The 16,560-nt window shown below is 41.7% G+C and overlaps 1 protein-coding gene across 9 annotated transcripts in view; it reads left to right on the forward strand.

The window, feature by feature from the left end:
- itsn2a (intersectin 2a) overlaps positions 1-15,634 on the forward strand; it is a 36,370-nt gene extending 20,736 nt beyond the window's left edge. For 3 of the 9 annotated variants that reach the window (XM_034580816.1, XM_034580815.1, XM_034580822.1), the window contains 24 exons: positions 1,260-1,340; positions 1,961-2,100; positions 2,252-2,753; positions 2,902-3,071; positions 3,209-3,269; positions 4,358-4,584; positions 4,686-4,726; positions 4,822-4,988; positions 5,205-5,238; positions 5,319-5,464; positions 6,882-6,978; positions 7,899-8,090; positions 8,337-8,381; positions 11,599-11,720; positions 11,846-11,952; positions 12,448-12,631; positions 12,747-12,845; positions 12,954-13,121; positions 13,296-13,508; positions 13,710-13,831; positions 13,926-14,008; positions 14,686-14,769; positions 14,860-15,033; positions 15,376-15,634. In XM_034580816.1, coding sequence (XP_034436707.1) covers positions 1,260-1,340; positions 1,961-2,100; positions 2,252-2,753; positions 2,902-3,071; positions 3,209-3,269; positions 4,358-4,584; positions 4,686-4,726; positions 4,822-4,988; positions 5,205-5,238; positions 5,319-5,464; positions 6,882-6,978; positions 7,899-8,090; positions 8,337-8,381; positions 11,599-11,720; positions 11,846-11,952; positions 12,448-12,631; positions 12,747-12,845; positions 12,954-13,121; positions 13,296-13,508; positions 13,710-13,831; positions 13,926-14,008; positions 14,686-14,769; positions 14,860-15,033; positions 15,376-15,527 — 3,411 coding nt within the window. In that variant the 3' untranslated portion in view covers positions 15,528-15,634. The remainder of the gene's footprint in view (positions 1-1,259; positions 1,341-1,960; positions 2,101-2,251; positions 2,754-2,901; positions 3,072-3,208; positions 3,270-4,357; positions 4,585-4,685; positions 4,727-4,821; positions 4,989-5,204; positions 5,239-5,318; positions 5,465-6,881; positions 6,979-7,898; positions 8,091-8,336; positions 8,382-11,598; positions 11,721-11,845; positions 11,953-12,447; positions 12,632-12,746; positions 12,846-12,953; positions 13,122-13,295; positions 13,509-13,709; positions 13,832-13,925; positions 14,009-14,685; positions 14,770-14,859; positions 15,034-15,375) is intronic. The other 6 variants (XM_034580817.1, XM_034580818.1, XM_034580820.1 and 3 more) reach the window with 6 other exon arrangements.
- The last annotated feature ends 926 nt before the right edge of the window (positions 15,635-16,560 follow it).

A 16,560-nucleotide genomic window follows, 5' to 3' on the forward strand; every position in this document is an offset into this window, starting at 1 on the left:
TCCCTCGCATACAGATTCTGCATATTCACACTCAGCATCTGTACATAGAGATTAAGATGTTACTAATCAGCTCTATTTAAAGGAGCACATAAGAGGTATATTCACTTATACAGTCACCATTTTACATGTCACCTGTTTGAGAGATTTCATTTGGTTTCTATTAATTTCCATACAGAAAGAAAATCAGGATGCAGATTCTTGAAACTTGCTTTGGTTGAACATCAAGTTCACAATACATGAGGAAGTTTTGAATTCAGAAATTAGTTTTCAGATCATACAGTGAACTCAAGTGGCACTCAGTAGAGCGCATATCTCCACCAAGGCTCAGCACTTAAAGCTGCACTCATAGATATCATTTCCCTTAAATATGCCTGATTTCCCCTCAAGATCCATGAATCACTACCAGGGACGTGGTGAAAATGTAAGAAAACACTCTGTCTCCCAATGTTAAAGAAAGTGATAAAAAGAATCCTGGAATCCACCCCCCCTTGTCTGGATTTGTGCCAAAATTGAATGGATTCTTTCTTGGCCAATTTCCCATCCTCCTAACAAGTTTCATTGAAATGTGTTCTGCTTTGGAGTTAACAATGGAAACAAATTGCTGCCTAAAATTCAAAAAAAATATCTTAATTATAGATATTCAGCATTCCTTTTTAAGCTAAAATTATTTTTTATTTATTCCTATTTATTTAAAAATGTATTTATCATAAAAAGTATTCTCTCTGCTTCCGTGCAGGCTTTACAAAAACAGGGAGTTTTAAAGTGCTGCTATGAAATCTTGTTCAACTGGTCACAGTAAATCTAAAGTTTCACCCCTCAGGCAAAGAAAACATTGTTACCTAAACAATAACGCACACCACCCACCCACACACACACACACACACACACACACACACACACACACACACACACACACACACACACACACACACACACACACACACACACACACGGTGCCAGAGATCCTTATGATTAAGTACCTGCGAAGAATGATGTCACACCCTCTTCACAATCTATCACCAATCTGAAACTAATAATTGCAGCATCAATAAATCCTCTCTTTCTCTTTTGCTCTCTCTAATTGTTACTATTTCTTGACTGCCCTTTAAAGCTTTTAACCCCTTTCTTTCTCTCCTTTTCCTCTGCTTCCCTTTCTCTGGATGTTTTTCTTCTTATTTTTCAACCTTCTCTTCTCTGCTCGTGCACTCGTACGCCCTGTTTCCCTCCCTGCACCATCACGCCGTGTGCTTCTTTCATAGCTTGGGGATATGGATGACTGTGTCCTGCGGGGCCTTCTGTCTCTGCTGGCCTGCCTCAACCAGCTCTTCCTTCTCATCAAGGTTATCCCTCTTCTTCCTCTCTCTCTCTCTCTCTCTCTCTCTCTCTCTCTCTCTCTCTCTCCCTCTCTCTCTCACCTCCCACTGTCGTCCAGTCTTTCCTTTTCATCCTGTGATGATTTGATCCTTCACTTCATCCTTGCTTTTTTTGACTCAGTATTAAACAGACATCTGCTTTTAGTCCCACATCTTTTTTTTATTGTTGTTTCCTGCTTGGGATTTGTTCTTCTGTGTAAACAGGATGCAATCTGAGGGTAAAACACACACAAACACTGTTAGAAAATAGAAAATAAATGATCTCAGCTTAATATGTACATCTAAATGCATGTTTCTGTGATTTGCTCCCTCCTTTTTTAAATCAGTTTTGCATGTGTGGAATGTATTTGTGTTATTGCATCAAACCACAAAGTGTTTGTAGAGATGAGGATTGCAACTCCAAAGCTACACCAGTACTTTCTATAGATTGAGTAAAAATACCATATTCAGTACTGTACATCTTCAGATAGCTGCTTTGTGGTTGTAGCAGAATTAAAGCTGCCATACAGTGGTTGTGATTGTTCTGCTTGTTGACGCTTGAGTCTTTATTTCTCTCTGATGCATTTGATCTGTCCTGGCTGCATCAGGAGCTGAGGGAGAAGCAGGTGAGGCAGCAGGCCCTCCTGGACGACCTGTACCGAGTCAAAGAGGAGAAGCTGAGGGAGCTGCAAAGGCGCAGGGAGGAGGAGAGAGAGAGGAGGAGGAGGGAGGAAGAGGAGGCGGCCAGGTGAGTGTGAATGTGACTGTTACTGTGTGTTTACCTGTGTATGGTGCATTCAGCAGATTACACATAACAGTCTGCAGATTTGTGTAGTGAACTTCTTGTGTGTTTTATGTTATGGAAGGTTTAAATAATAATTTGAAATCACTTCCCACAGACGGGCAAAGCTAGAGGAGGAGCGGAGAGAGCAGGAGCAGAGGGAGCAGGAGAAAAGGGAGAAGGAGAGGCGGGAGAAGGAAGAGGAGGAGGCTCGGCAGAGGAGGCTCCTGGAGGAGCAGAGGGCCAGGCAGAGGGAGGAGGAGGAGAGGGAGGCGCAGATTCGCCTGCGAGCAGCCCAGGAGAAAGCACAAGAGGAGGAGAGGAGAAGGCGAGAGGAGGAGGAGGAAGAGAAGAGGAAAAAGGAGGAGGAAGAGAAGAGGAAAAAGGAGGAGGAAGAGAAGAGGAAAAAGGAGGAGGAAGAGAAAAGGAAAAAAGAGGAGGAAGAAGAGAGAAAGCGGAAAGAGGAGGAAGGGAGGAGGAGGAAAGAGGAAGAGGAGAGAGGACAGCAGTCGACGTCGGTGGGTCAGCGAACACACAAGCCGACCCCGTACAGAGCCCTGTACTCGTTTGTTGCCCGCAACAAAGATGAGCTGAGCATCGACGCAGACGGTCTCATAGAGGTATGACACACACACACACACACACACACACACACACACACACACACAGTGATGGTGTGATTGCCATCTAAATCCATAACTTGCTGTATTAATAGTGATTTCCCCCGGTCACTGCAGTAGTGTGATTGTATTTTTTTTCATGATGCAGGTGGATGAGAAGACTGTCGGCGAGCCGGGATGGTTATGCGGGAGTTTCCGTGGAAACAGGGGCTGGTTTCCCCAGAGTTATGCAGAGAAATGTCCCACGGCCTCAGGCACTGAGACGGTTCCTTCTTCAACTGGAAAAAAGTCCTGTCCACCGCCACCACTTAACAAAAGGTAACATACAGGAAGAACCGTCTCAAACACCTTTTTTTTTAAAGCTTTTTCTGTCTGCTACTCTAACAATCACCTTGGACATTGTCATTTATGTCATTCTACTTATTTTTATGTTCTTATTCTTCTCTTTTACCCAGAATCCCAGATGTGGAGGCTACAGGTGACAACACTGCTCCTGTCCAATCAGATGCTTCACAGGTAAGAATGAAAATGCTGTTTTCATTGCATCTGAATTAGTTCCCTAAAAAACAAATGCTTTTAATGGACATATAAACAGTTCAGTGACCTACTTAAGCAGAAAAATCTAAACTTTATCCTGTTTGCTGTGTCACTTTAGAGATCAGCTTTAATTGTCTGGAGGAGGAAGAGATTTTTATTCAGGTGCAACACAGGAATCATTTACTCTGTCAGATATTATGTTATAGGACAACAAACGAGGCACAGTAGACTTGAGCTAATGTGTAAAGCTGATGTTGTTGCTTTAAGTAAAGTTCTCACAAAGGTTATTTGAGAATATCCTGAGGGAAACATGTTTTTATAGCATCAAATTACAGATTAAAACCAGACTTACTGAGAAAATTAACACTTGAGCATATATCAGTTAAGAACTAAGTAAAATGAGAGAAAGCATCTCTCACAAAAATGTATCTGACATGTACTTTGACGTTTTTCTTTGATCATATCCCTTCCACTAACATGGAGGAGGCAGGGTTTATGACCTAAACTGCAGCCAATGATTTGCGACACTTTTGTCATCTATTTTACATCTGCAGCTGGAGAATGACCATTAAAAGCACGAGACTCTACTTCTCGGTTTAAAAGTTGGCTTCAGCTATTTTGGGAGATGTATTCCTGACCATAGCTGGGTTTCCTGTGGGTGTAGTGATGCCTTCGTAGTATATCTGGGCTATGAACGGTCTTTGGAACTAGGTCTGGCTAGGCTACACACACACACACACACACACACACACACACACCATGCTGCTTATACACTTGCATGGCTGTATATTTATAGCCATTCCCTGTTGGGAGTTTGTGTGTCTCTCTGCAGGTCACAGACATTTACAGATCTCCATCTCCCCATAGATAATCATCAGTGTTAGTAGGTCTGGCATTTGTAGGTTATGTCTCATGGTCTGAAAGAGTCAGATGATATTACAACCATGAACAGTGTAGGACTCGATGGTGAATATCCCTTGTACATGTATGTGTATATGTAAATTGAATTCATTTATATCTGAATTGTATAAACAGACTGTTCTGTTGTAACTCCCCTCCCTCCTCAGTCCTCTGTCTCTCTCCTGGCTCGTGCCCTCTCGTCGTGGTCGGCCACTTCAGAAACTCACCTCAGCCTCTTCGCCGGCGAAGCCATCACTGCGCTGCTGAGCTTCTCTCAGGGCGACGTCATCGGCGTGCTACAGCAGAGGGACCAGTGGTGGCTGGGACAGCTCAATGGGACGCAGGGATGGTTCCCCAGTAGCTATGTCACTCTGGAGACGGGTGGCATTACGGAGTATGAACACACACACCTGCAGACACACACATATCTTTGTAAAATGTATGTATAATATTAGATGAATGTCATTACTGACTGTGTGTTGTTCCCTTTTGTAGTGTGGATGCATTTGACACATCCGACTCTGTTCATCTGGAGGGTAGGTATCGTTAATCAGTAAAAAATCAATAGTCAGTAATTTGATTCAAAAACTCTTAGTGACGTCTGGCTCTTCTCGTATTTAATCCCACCTAGAGTACGTGGCCTTGTACACGTATGAGAGCCCAGAGATGGGGGACCTAACGTTTGTTGAGGGGGACGTTGTCATGGTGACGGAGAGGGAAGGAGAGTGGTGGCGAGGATGCATCGGGGACAAGACCGGGGTGTTTCCCTCCAACTACGTCAGACCTGTTGAGCCAGAGGTGAGTCACCAACACTGTTTCTATGGCTGACCTATATTTGGAACTTTCCTAATGTTTATAATAGAATAAATAATCATGGTGTACGGATCTGTTTGATTATCGTATATTAAATAGATGTGCAAATATTAGGCAGCTAGTTGACCTTCATAACTTTATTGATTTCTTTAAAAGTTTTGTTAAAACAACATTTACTTTACCACCACTTTACTAATTTAGCTGTCAAGACCTGGAGCTACGGCCAAGAAACCTGGTGAGTACGAGCACGGTGCGTCACACTTAACACTGGTTCACTGTTACTCTGTTGACATTTTCTTGATCTACATTCATCAGCGACTCTGTCTCCTCGGTTGACAGAGATTGCCCAGGCGGTCACCACCACCGCCACACCTACGATACATCAGCTGCATCTGTCTCCAGGGCAACTGATCGTGGTTCTGGCAAAGAACTCCACTGGCTGGTGGCTTGGGGAACTGCAGGTTAGTCACTGGAGCATTGGTGGGGCTCTATAATAATTCAGATGATTTAAAAAAGCAAGAATGATGTAAGGTGCTGTAACTTTATCATTGCAAAAATAAGGTTTTTGCTGCATATATCCACTGTGTATCTGTCAGACAGTAGTAAAATGGGCATCAGATTTAAGAGAACAAATCTGATGCCCATGGAAATATTTAAATATCCACATTCTAGGATCTTACTCTCTGTGTGAATGTAACATTACCTTTTGTTCTGTGAAATTGCAATAGAACTTCTTTTACACCCCAATATTTCTCAGTTGATAAAGAAAATAATCTCTAGATGAATTGATAATAGCCCTAGTTGGTTGTTAACCTGTTTCTGTGTAATGTTCAAGGGATTCTTCAGGTTTCAGCAAGGTAAATTTCGGACTTAAATTTATTCTAAGACCTATGTCAAATATGATTGATTATCATTACTTAAACATCATCATAACTGAAGATAAAGTAATGTAGCCCAATAGAGAATAAACGTTAAGAACGCCATGTTATGTCTCAAACCACAGGCAGAGACAGTGGGTGTCCATAATCTTTCCCACAGCCAAGCAGAATGTACTGAGATACATTGTTGACCAGGGTGTTTGTACACGATCAGTTATCAGGCCCATGTTTGTCTTGCTTGTAGTTTTATTACAGCGTGCTGATATCTGTAGTGTTGAGGAAGAACTACAACACACAGAGACATTACAAACTACACATTCTGCCAAAAATGTCTCTTAAAAGATTACATTCATTTGAAACCCTGATAGAAGTAGTGTTAACATAAAAGACCTACCAAAATGTATGTAAGACCTAGGAGGTACATTTTTAACCTAAAATTCAGATTAGAAACCATGTGTCCATGTGGTAGAAATATAGTATAAGGATGTCAGTGAAGTTAATTTGACCATTAACCTATCCATGAATTTAATCACAGGCTTGTCTCTACATCTACAGCAGTGAGTGTTCAGTGCTGAGCCTGCAGCCGTAGCTCTGGTTCTACAGCTCTTTATACAGTAATGAGACAGTTTGGTCAAGTTAGCAGCAAGAGGTGAATGCTGTTCTTCAGTGAGACCACAGCTTTGTCGAACTGTACAATGACCTCAGCAGTGAATATGTTCGGCTAAATTGCTTGGTCAAGGCAGGATGAGACATCGAACAGTATCTTTTGGTCATTACACAGACTTGAGGCTAAGCTTTGGCTGGATTTACGAAGGCGGTGAACAAGAACTTCTGCCAAAGATCCGTCGCAGTTTAACAGTTCCGCTTGAGTTACTTGGGCTGCTTAGATTTTGGAGTTTCAGCACCGCGCCCGACAAAATCAATTCATGTCTCGAGTTGGAATTCAGAAGTGAAGCGGCAGGAGATCGATTTCCTCTCACCAGCTTTTTTCCCCCTCCAGGCTCGGGGTAAGAAGCGGCAGAGAGGCTGGTTTCATTCCTCTCACGTCAAGCTGCTAGGTCCCACCAGCACCAAGCCCTCCCCCTCCCCTCTGCCAGGTGAAGGCTGACACTCTCTTAACATGATAATTTAGCACGGTGCATGTTTCCATATTTTTTGCTGTTTTATTGTGATTCATGACCAAAATCCATAATCATTTCAGGTACGTGTAAATCACTGAAATGGAACCCTGTCGAGCACATACTTCCAGCAAGGCCCAACAGTCCCTTTAAACTCAATCAAGCTGCACCATTATGCACAAACTCTATATCAGTCCTCTAAATGTGCTTTTTTATTCATCAAGATCTATGATCTCGCAATATTTAAGAAAGTCTAAATATATTCCTGATCCACCCTTTTTATCAGATATGTACCAAAATGTATTAGGTTCTTTCTTGGCCCATGTCTGATCCTTTCGTGGAAATCCGTTCTGTAGTTTTTGCAAACCAACCGACTAATAAATAAATGGAAAGAGCGAAACCATAACCTCCTCGGCGGTTGTAATAATAGAGGGCTTCGATTGACCTGGCAACCCTGCTAATATCTGTGTTTCCAATTCTGTGTCTCTCATTTGAAATATGAATTCATGCATGAAATAAGTGTGGAGCAAATGCCACTAAATCACTGTTATTCCATGTAAATGTGATTAACCTTTGGAATGAGTTAACCATTAAAAGCCCTCCAGTTATACAGAATTGCTGGCATAGTGCATTGTTGGTAGCTTTGCTAATATCCAACTAGTTTAGCATAATTTTTTCCATTTTTGTGCTGTGAAAAGCTTCTATAAATTAGTATTTTTGAGAACACACTGAAATGTCCTGTTGATCACTTCTTAAAGCTCATGAAAAATGTTCTCGACTAAACACAAACTATTTAAAATATTAACATATTTGTGTAGAACCCTGTTGCCCCTAAAAAGAGCTGATTGAAAAATTAAGGTTTCTATAATAACACACCTTTTGTGCCGCTGATCCCTCAGTGTGCCAAGTCATCGCAATGTACGACTACGCCGCTGCCAGTCGGGACGAGCTGAGCTTCTCCAAGGGTCAGCTGATCAGCATCCTGGACAAGACCAACCCTGACTGGTGGAAGGCAGAAGCCAACGGGGTCACAGGCCTGTTGCCCACCAACTATGTCACAATGACGACAGAATCGGACCCCAGTCAGCAATGTGAGTAAACCTGGCAGGGTTTTTCAAACATCTACATTAACAATTTATTCTCAGATGGACAATATTTTTCTGTCATAACATTTCAGAGAAAATCAATAGTTCACACATTCAGTTTGAATCATTGCGGGAGTGCTGTTGGTGGGGGGGAATACGACTGTGGGAGGCTGATGAAACACGTTTCTCAGCGAAACAAACTTCCCCTCGTGCTGCTGTAAAATCTCATTGGTTTGACTTGGCTCACTCCAGGTTCGCTAGATTCCTCATCCATGTCAGAGCATGGAGAGAGTGAGGGTAAGTTTTCAAAAGAGTTGTGGTGTCTGTCAGTCACTGTGGCATCACTGGTGAACATAAACCCATCGCACTTAAAAGGCTCAATCCCCTACATTTTGTTAGTGTGATACTTCAATCTCACATCTTGTTGAATGAACAAGAATAAAGTTGAATAAATGTTTAATTTTCATCCATTAATGGATCAGGCCTTTTAAGTTTCCATAAATCAACTGCACAATAACAAACGAATAATTTCAAGGAATAGTTTGACTTTTTGTTTTGATGTTGGGAACCGCAGAGAGTTAGATATGAAGATGCTACTCCCAAGGCTGTGTATTAAATATGACGCTAACAAGGCTAAATACAGCTAGCAGGCGGTAAACATTAGCCTGGCTATTTTCAATGTTTTTTACAGAAATAAACACAAAGTAACAAGGAATTGTAACAAGACTAGCTGCTTTAGCTTATTTCCAGGCTTTGTGCTGGAGTAGCTGCCATATGAGCACCTGCTAGCTGCATATTTAACAAACTAATATGATAGGATGACATTTGCCTGGCTCTTATTAACGTTATATTATATAGTCATACATTATATATTGTTTTTTTAAACTTACCAAAAATAAACCAAAAACTACAAACTGATTAATATGAGAGAAAAACAGCCTGGCTCTTTTCATAAGTGTACTGTACAATAAATCATACATTATATATTATTTTCTTAAACTTTAATAATAATTAACTAAATGTACATAGGGTAGCTAAAAATGTTAGCTGTTTTACCTTGTTTCCAGTCTTGATGGTAGGTTAGCCGCCTTCTAAGTGCCTCCCTAGCAGCTTCTATAAAAATAATATATAATATATGATACAAATAGATCAATCTTCTCTTCTAACTCTCAGCAAGAAAGTGAAACGTATTCTTCAAAATGACAAACTATTCCTTTTAAATGCGTGTTTACAACTAATCACTGGGTGAAGAAAATGGAACAAACATCGATAAGCTTCAAATCAAACGAAACGTCTCTCCTCCCTGATCAGCCGTGCTTTTTAGATTAAAGTTTTATTTTAACTGGGATGTACGATCACTGCACTGTTGGGATGGGTGTGATGCCTCTCGAGGATATATCCTCTGCTCACTGCTCTGGAATTTAATAATAAAAGAGCCCATTTTGAAGCAGGACGTGTGAAATCCTATTCGTAGCTTGCGTGTTCTTACAGCAGCGGGTCTCTGTTAACAAGCGTTAACACACTGGACGTTTAATTAGCGTGAATTCGTCCGAGCCACAGACGCGAAACCCTAATGAAACCTAATGAACACGTCCTGACTCGTACAAGAAATGACCCTCACACTCCGGCTGACGTGACTCGCAATAACATTTGCATTCCCAGAAAATGCATTATTAATGCACCTGCATGTAAGAGTCTGGCATTAATATTAAAACTATATTAATGTCTGCTGTCTCTCCGTCTCTCCTTCATCTCACTCAACTCCCCCCTCCCGCTTCTCCACTTCATTTCTCTTTTTTTGTTTTTTTCCCCTTTCCTCCGTAGGACAGTAATGCCGGCTTTCCTCTCGTCTTCTCCTCCTTTTCCTCTTCTTCCCACTCGTCTTCCTCCTCCCTTCTGTCTGAGCCAATCCGAATTGCCCTGTCGCAACAGGAGGCCCAGCCGCCCGCAAGAACAGCCCAGCTCTGCGCTTTCCATCCTAACTCCTTTAGGACTGTGATCCTCTGCGCTCCTCTGTATTTTTTCTTTTTTTCTTTAAATTTCTCCCTCTGTCCTTTCCCTATTAAGAGGCATTAATTTCTCACCCCGATCCCCCTCGCTCTCTCCTGGCCTAAGTTTCCATAGATGCTTCTTTAATTAACCAATGAACTAACCAAGGGAGCGAGGCAGAGGCAGCTAGACACGAGTTATAAAAGCTTTTGTCCCTCTGATATGAAAAGCATAGAACTTTATAGAAGTTTTCCTGAAGAAGAATGGAAATATGGATTGTAGAAGTTTGGTTACAAATTATTATTTAAAAACTATGTATATGGAATCAGACTGAAGTCGTTTAGTTTTCTAAATTAAGGCTATGAATGAGTACGATAAAGAGTTTTATAACAGGGTCGCTCAGTCTTGCACTAACAACATTGAAACCTTGCTCTAAATGGACCAATGTGAAGACTCACTGTTGCTTAAATCACCAGTAACCTTGATTGCTACATGCTAACACATTGCTTGAATTAAAAACTGATTGTGTTACTGTCGCTTCTTATACACGATTTAATCGATTTATTATTAATGCTTCCAAGTATTTCAAACTGAGACTCATCCTGTACGGAACTGTGATACCACCAGCAAAAAACAAAAACAGATATTAGCATAACATACAACGGAGTATGAGGGACATATTGGAGGGAAGAAAATTTCAGAATAAAATCATGATATTACAGCCATTTTAACATGAAATAGTCGGTAAACACAGGTGTTACTATTCGCATTAATTAGGGCTCTATCGAAATAGGGCACAACCTTAATTAATGTGATTAGTAACACCTGTGTTTACCGACTAAATCATGTCAAAATGGCTGCCGTGAAAAAGGTTCATTTCTGTCTCTAACTATGATTTTATTATCGTAATATTGTGACTTTATTATCTTAATATTCTGACTTTATTCTCGAAATCTCCCCCCCAAAAAATTGTTTTAACATGGCCCTTAGACTCCGTCGCACATAGCGTAACAACTGTTGTGCGTAGATTCAGAGAAAATGACTCCACACTGCTGATATGTTTGTCTCACATCGTTACAACTATTTGCCAAGTTTCAACCTCAAAGACTTGAACTACCGACTGAGTCTTCCACTGCTCTTTCACCCAAGCATTAGCTACTTTATTCATTCACACCTATGCAATCATTCGGAGTGAAAGGAGCTTCATTTATCTGGGATACAGACTCATTGTTAGCAGTTTTGTCAGCGTTAGCATTGCCCGGTACGTTCCTTTAAGTTCATGTACTGCGACTACAACGTGCCTCACACTTGTCTGTGCATTAAATGTAAATAAAATACCATAACACTGATAATAAAATGAGATTTTAACATGTTGATGCATGTAGTGTTTATTGTGTTGTCTCGCAATTGACGGCAAAGCGTTTGTGCGTGTGTTTGCGTGGCACATGCTGCTGGTTTGGGCATGCATGCATGTCTGCACGTGTGTCTGTTTGCATGGGCATGTGTGTGTGTGTGTGCACTACAGGGTGTGCGGACCTGATGACGCTGGACACCATGACCCCTCAGGAGAGGAAGAGACAGGGCTACGTCCACGAGCTCATCCAGACGGAGGAGACTTATGTGGAGGACCTAGAGCTGGTACTAGAGGTACAGACTCGCACGATAAAGGTTCAGGGATATTTAGACACTGTAAGACTTTCTCTGGAATTTGAAGCACTGATGTTTCTGTTCCTTTCTGTCTCTTCCTGTTACTGTGTGTTGATGTATCTCAGGTTTTCTACAAGCCCATGTCTGAGTCAGGCCGTCTAACAGAAGCTGAGATGGCTGTGATCTTTGTTAACTGGAGGGAGCTGATTATGTGTAACACCAAATTGCTGAAGTAGGAACCACATACCACACACACACAAACACACACACACACACACACACATACACTGAATAAAGGAATAAATTTACTGTTTGATCAATTACGATGATTTTGGACACAAAATTCACAAAAGCCATTTTCAGACAAGAACTCATGAAGTCAGAAACGTCATCAACACGCCCACTCGCTCTCTGTACATTTTCGGGACAATTTCTTTGCTGTATTCTCACTCAGACATGTCTGGAGCCACATACAACCCCTCCATATGATTGTAGGAGAAAGTCTAGAATTCAGTGAATGTCTAACAGCAGCAAAGCACACACAGCTGAAAATCAGAGCAACAAGACTTGACACTTGAGATTTGGTCCATTTCCAAAAGCCCGGCGTCTCTGTGGGCTTGAGATATTCCGTTAGGTTGACTTTTTACTTCTGGCTCTGAACAAACGGATGGAGATGTAATAAGAATCCTCTCTGCGTGTAACATCATCATCATCATCTGTGTCTCAGGGCCCTGCGGGTCAGGAAAATGACAGGAGGAGAGAACATGCCGGTTGAGCTCATAGGAGACCTGCTGGAATCGGAGCTCACGCACATGCAGCCCTACATCGGCTTCTGCTCCTTCCAGCTCAACGCCGCCGCCCTGCTGCAGAGCAAAACCTACAACCAGCCCGACTTTAAAAACTTTCTCAAGGTAATAATTTGTGGATCGTGTGGAGCTGACATTTAAAAAAAGTGACATACACAAAGGGCACATATGGCTTTGTGTAAATCTTCATCTCTCTGACTGTTTGCCTCCTCCTGAGCAGAAGATCGCCACTAACTACCGCTGCAAAGGGATGCCACTGTCAAGCTTCCTCCTCAAGCCCATGCAGAGGATCACACGCTATCCCCTGATCATCAAGAACGTATGTGCTACATGCTCTTTATGTGTCTATTTGCAATAATCCACACCCACCACTTTTTTCTCCGATACTCATTGTTTCCACATCTCTCGTCCACTTCCTGTTTGTCAGATCCTGGAGCACACCCCAGAGGACCACGTTGACCGCGGGCCCCTAAGACAAGCTCTGGAGCGAGCTGAGGAGCTGTGCTCTCAGGTCAACGAGGGCGTCAGGGAGAAGGAGAACTCGGACAGGCTGGAGTGGATACAGAGCCACGTCCAGTGTGAGGGTCCTATAGAGGTAAACACACCTAGAGATGAAACATGCAGCATGAACCATAGGATTTGTAGGTTATGTTATCACTGCTGTATAGCATAGTTCAGTCGATCATACTTCAATAAGCTACTTTACTGTACCTGTTTCCTTTCCTCCATCTCTCCTCCTCACACTTTACTGTCTCGCCGTCTCTTCCAGCACTTGGCGTTCAACTCGCTGACTAACTGCCTCGGGCCGCGCAAGCTGCTCCACAGCGGCCGCTTGTGCAAAACCAAGAGCAGCAGGGAGCTGTGGGCTTTCCTCTTCAGTGATTTCCTCCTCCTCACGCACAGCGCCAAACCCTTCTCTTCCTCGGGATCAGACAAGCTATTCAGCCCCAAGACCAACATACAGCTGAAGATGTACAAAACAGTAAGTGAGAGGCGAGGCGCTTTTCTTACACAAAGGGATATGATGTAAAACCACATGGTGTTTAAGCAGTACTTATTATTTTTGATTATTTACAGGAAACCTCTGCTTGTAGCAAATTGAAATGTTCTATAATCCATGTCCCTAATTGTTTTCTTCTTGTGGGCATTGGTCCATTCATCATCTGTTTATTTTCTTCTCCAGCCACTATTTCTGAATGAGGTTTTGGTGAAAACGCCCCCCGACCCGTCCAGCGATGAGCCGCTCTTCCATGTCTCACACATCGATCGCGTCCACGCACTCAAAACTGAGACCTTGAACGAGAGGTACACGTGGACATGAGACATCTGCACAAATCTCAACAAAGACCTAATTATTCTGTCTGAAATGTTCACAGGTTTACTGATATTTTTTTCGTAGGGCGACATGGGTCCAGAAAATCAAAGCAGCATCTGAACATTTCATTGAAACTGAGAAGAAAAAGAGAGAGAAGGCTTACCAAGGTAAACACAGAAACTGTTTCATCTAATCACACCAAAGAAATAAAAGTTCAGTCCAAATCTTATATTTCAGTTTCTAAAAACAAAACTCCAAGTGACTGATATTGTCATTGGACCTTCCTTAAAATACCTCATGACATAAGGCATTCACTACTAAAGGAGGCATTGTAAGAATTTAAGTGTAATCTAATCTAAATATCCAATATATTAATGTGAATAATCTTCACCATAGCATCATTGCATCAACTGTATAAAAGTACAATGAGCAATTTTCTTAAAATAAAGAGATCCTGAATAAAAAGCCTAATTTGAATGTATTTTACGTTTAACTTTTTTTAGATTGTTTGTTATGATATAAAGTAAACTTGAATAAAATATCAGCTTTTCTCATAATATCCTGAAAGATCCATGTATTAGTTATTTTATATATATATATATATATGTCTCTACCTCCTCAACTATGAAAAGTTTGTGTCCTCTGCATATAGAGAAGTTCATGTTCGTGACCAGCAGCACACACCAAAGCAACCATTTGTATTTGTGTGATTATGTTTTCTAAATAATTCCTGTAAATCAAGTTTAAAATATAAATATGAGGTGCGGTGAGTAATTTTCCTACAGTCCCTTGCAAAACCTGTTGAGTGTTGTTGGTTTAAATATAATGACTCTGTTTGTTTTAGCACGTTCCCTGAAGAGCAGCGGTATCGGGCGACTGCTGGTGACTGTCACCGAAGCTCAAGAGCTCAAGGCCTGTAAACCCAACGGTGAGCTCCGGGGATGGGACACAAGAATACAGTACGTGTTGTTTAAGTAATGACTAATTCATCTTAAACACCCTCATCCTCTCTGTGCAGGTAAGAGTAATCCGTACTGTGAGCTGACCATGGGGGCTCAGTGCTACACGTCCCGGCCCGTCAGCGACACTCTCAACCCCAAGTGGAACTTTAACTGCCAGTTCTTCATCAAAGACCTCTACCAGGACGTCCTGTGTATCACTGTGTTCGAGAAAGACCAGTTCTCACCTGATGGTCAGTGGAGAAAACACACACAGAATTGATGAGAGGGCTTTTTGTTTAAATTGTGCGGCCAGTACAGAATGAAGGACACACTGGTTGTTTGCCGGGATCTGACTGCTTTTGATTTGTTAGAGCAGATTTTCTATTAATCATCAGATGTCGTCCTATTGTGTTTGCTACTGTCTTGTTTTCTGTGTGCTTTTTGCCTTGAGCGTGATTTTGTTATGGCTCCCAAACATTAAATTATCGGCCAACTTTAACTTTCAGATATTGAAAGCCCTTGAAGTGGTCTGTAAAATTTATGTTAAAATCTAATTTGAGCGTTTTCACTAAATGGCTGTTTTCTGCCTCCAGATTTCCTGGGTCGGACTGAAGTTCCCGTGGCGACTATAAAGAAAGAGATGGAGAGCAAAGGTGCTGCAAACCGGCGCCTGCTGCTACACGAAGTCCCCACTGGAGAAGTTTGGGTCAAACTAGACTTGCAGCTTTACGAGCCAAGCAAATGAGGACAACGTACAGCTGAACACTCCCTCGAGCACAGACTCTCATTTAACGTTTTCAATATGAAGATACAGTTAAAGAGCCTAAAAGTGCCTGTTTGTAGCAGTGAAAACAATGCAATTACATTTTTTTTTGTTTTTACCACCACTGCCTTGTTTTGGTCTGAGCCACCAGGACCCACGGAACCTACGTCAAACAGACAGGCGAAGAAAACTTTGCGTAAATGAAAAAATGAAAAAAGGGAGATGTGTCTTCAGAGGTAGTAATTTATTGTGGTAAAGGGAATTCTTACTGCAAACAAATCTGCAAAAACGCGATTTTAATTTGCCAATACTTGAATGTTCGTTTGTTGGAAAACGACTTAGACAGAAATGCCTTTAAAATGTAAGCAGGACGTTTTCCTACATGGTTCAGAAATGGTGATATTTTTGTATCATATATACAAATTTGTATACAATGCCATTTCACTTTTAATGAAGGGATACAGCCTGTGTTCACATTTTCTGTTATAATTACAAGATGCCACACACATACATTTCGATGTTGCACACTACTGTAGAATATAATTTCAGAGGTTACCTCATGGTGTAAGGAAGTACGCCATTAAATCCTAAAAACAAATGGCAGGAATAAATACAGAAATATAGTGAGCATTTTTCTTTTATTTGTTATTTGTTGTGGCTGTTGCACATTTTTGATTTCCTGATTAAACTCTGAAGTAGTTAAAAGAATAGAGGTGAAGATTTGTGATTTAACTTGGATGTAGCCCGAGGACTCCAGCAGCTGTTAACCTGCTGGTTGTTTGCGACATCCACACGCAGAGAACCAGCAGCTGCTCTGACCACACCTTCCATCCCCTGTGGAGGTCGCACTGATGTGGTATGGTGTTGTATGAAGCCAGCATGAGAGACAATTTTACACAACGTTCCTTCTCTCTTACCTTCTCTCCCTTACTTCTTACTGCTGTGATTCTAAAGTACCACACTTTCGATTCACATCCTCCAGTGTGACAGAAAACATGGTGATTAATTAATGATT

Source organism: Hippoglossus hippoglossus, chromosome 24 (genome assembly GCF_009819705.1).
Source record: "Hippoglossus hippoglossus isolate fHipHip1 chromosome 24, fHipHip1.pri, whole genome shotgun sequence".
NCBI classification, from domain to species: domain Eukaryota; kingdom Metazoa; phylum Chordata; class Actinopteri; order Pleuronectiformes; family Pleuronectidae; genus Hippoglossus; species Hippoglossus hippoglossus.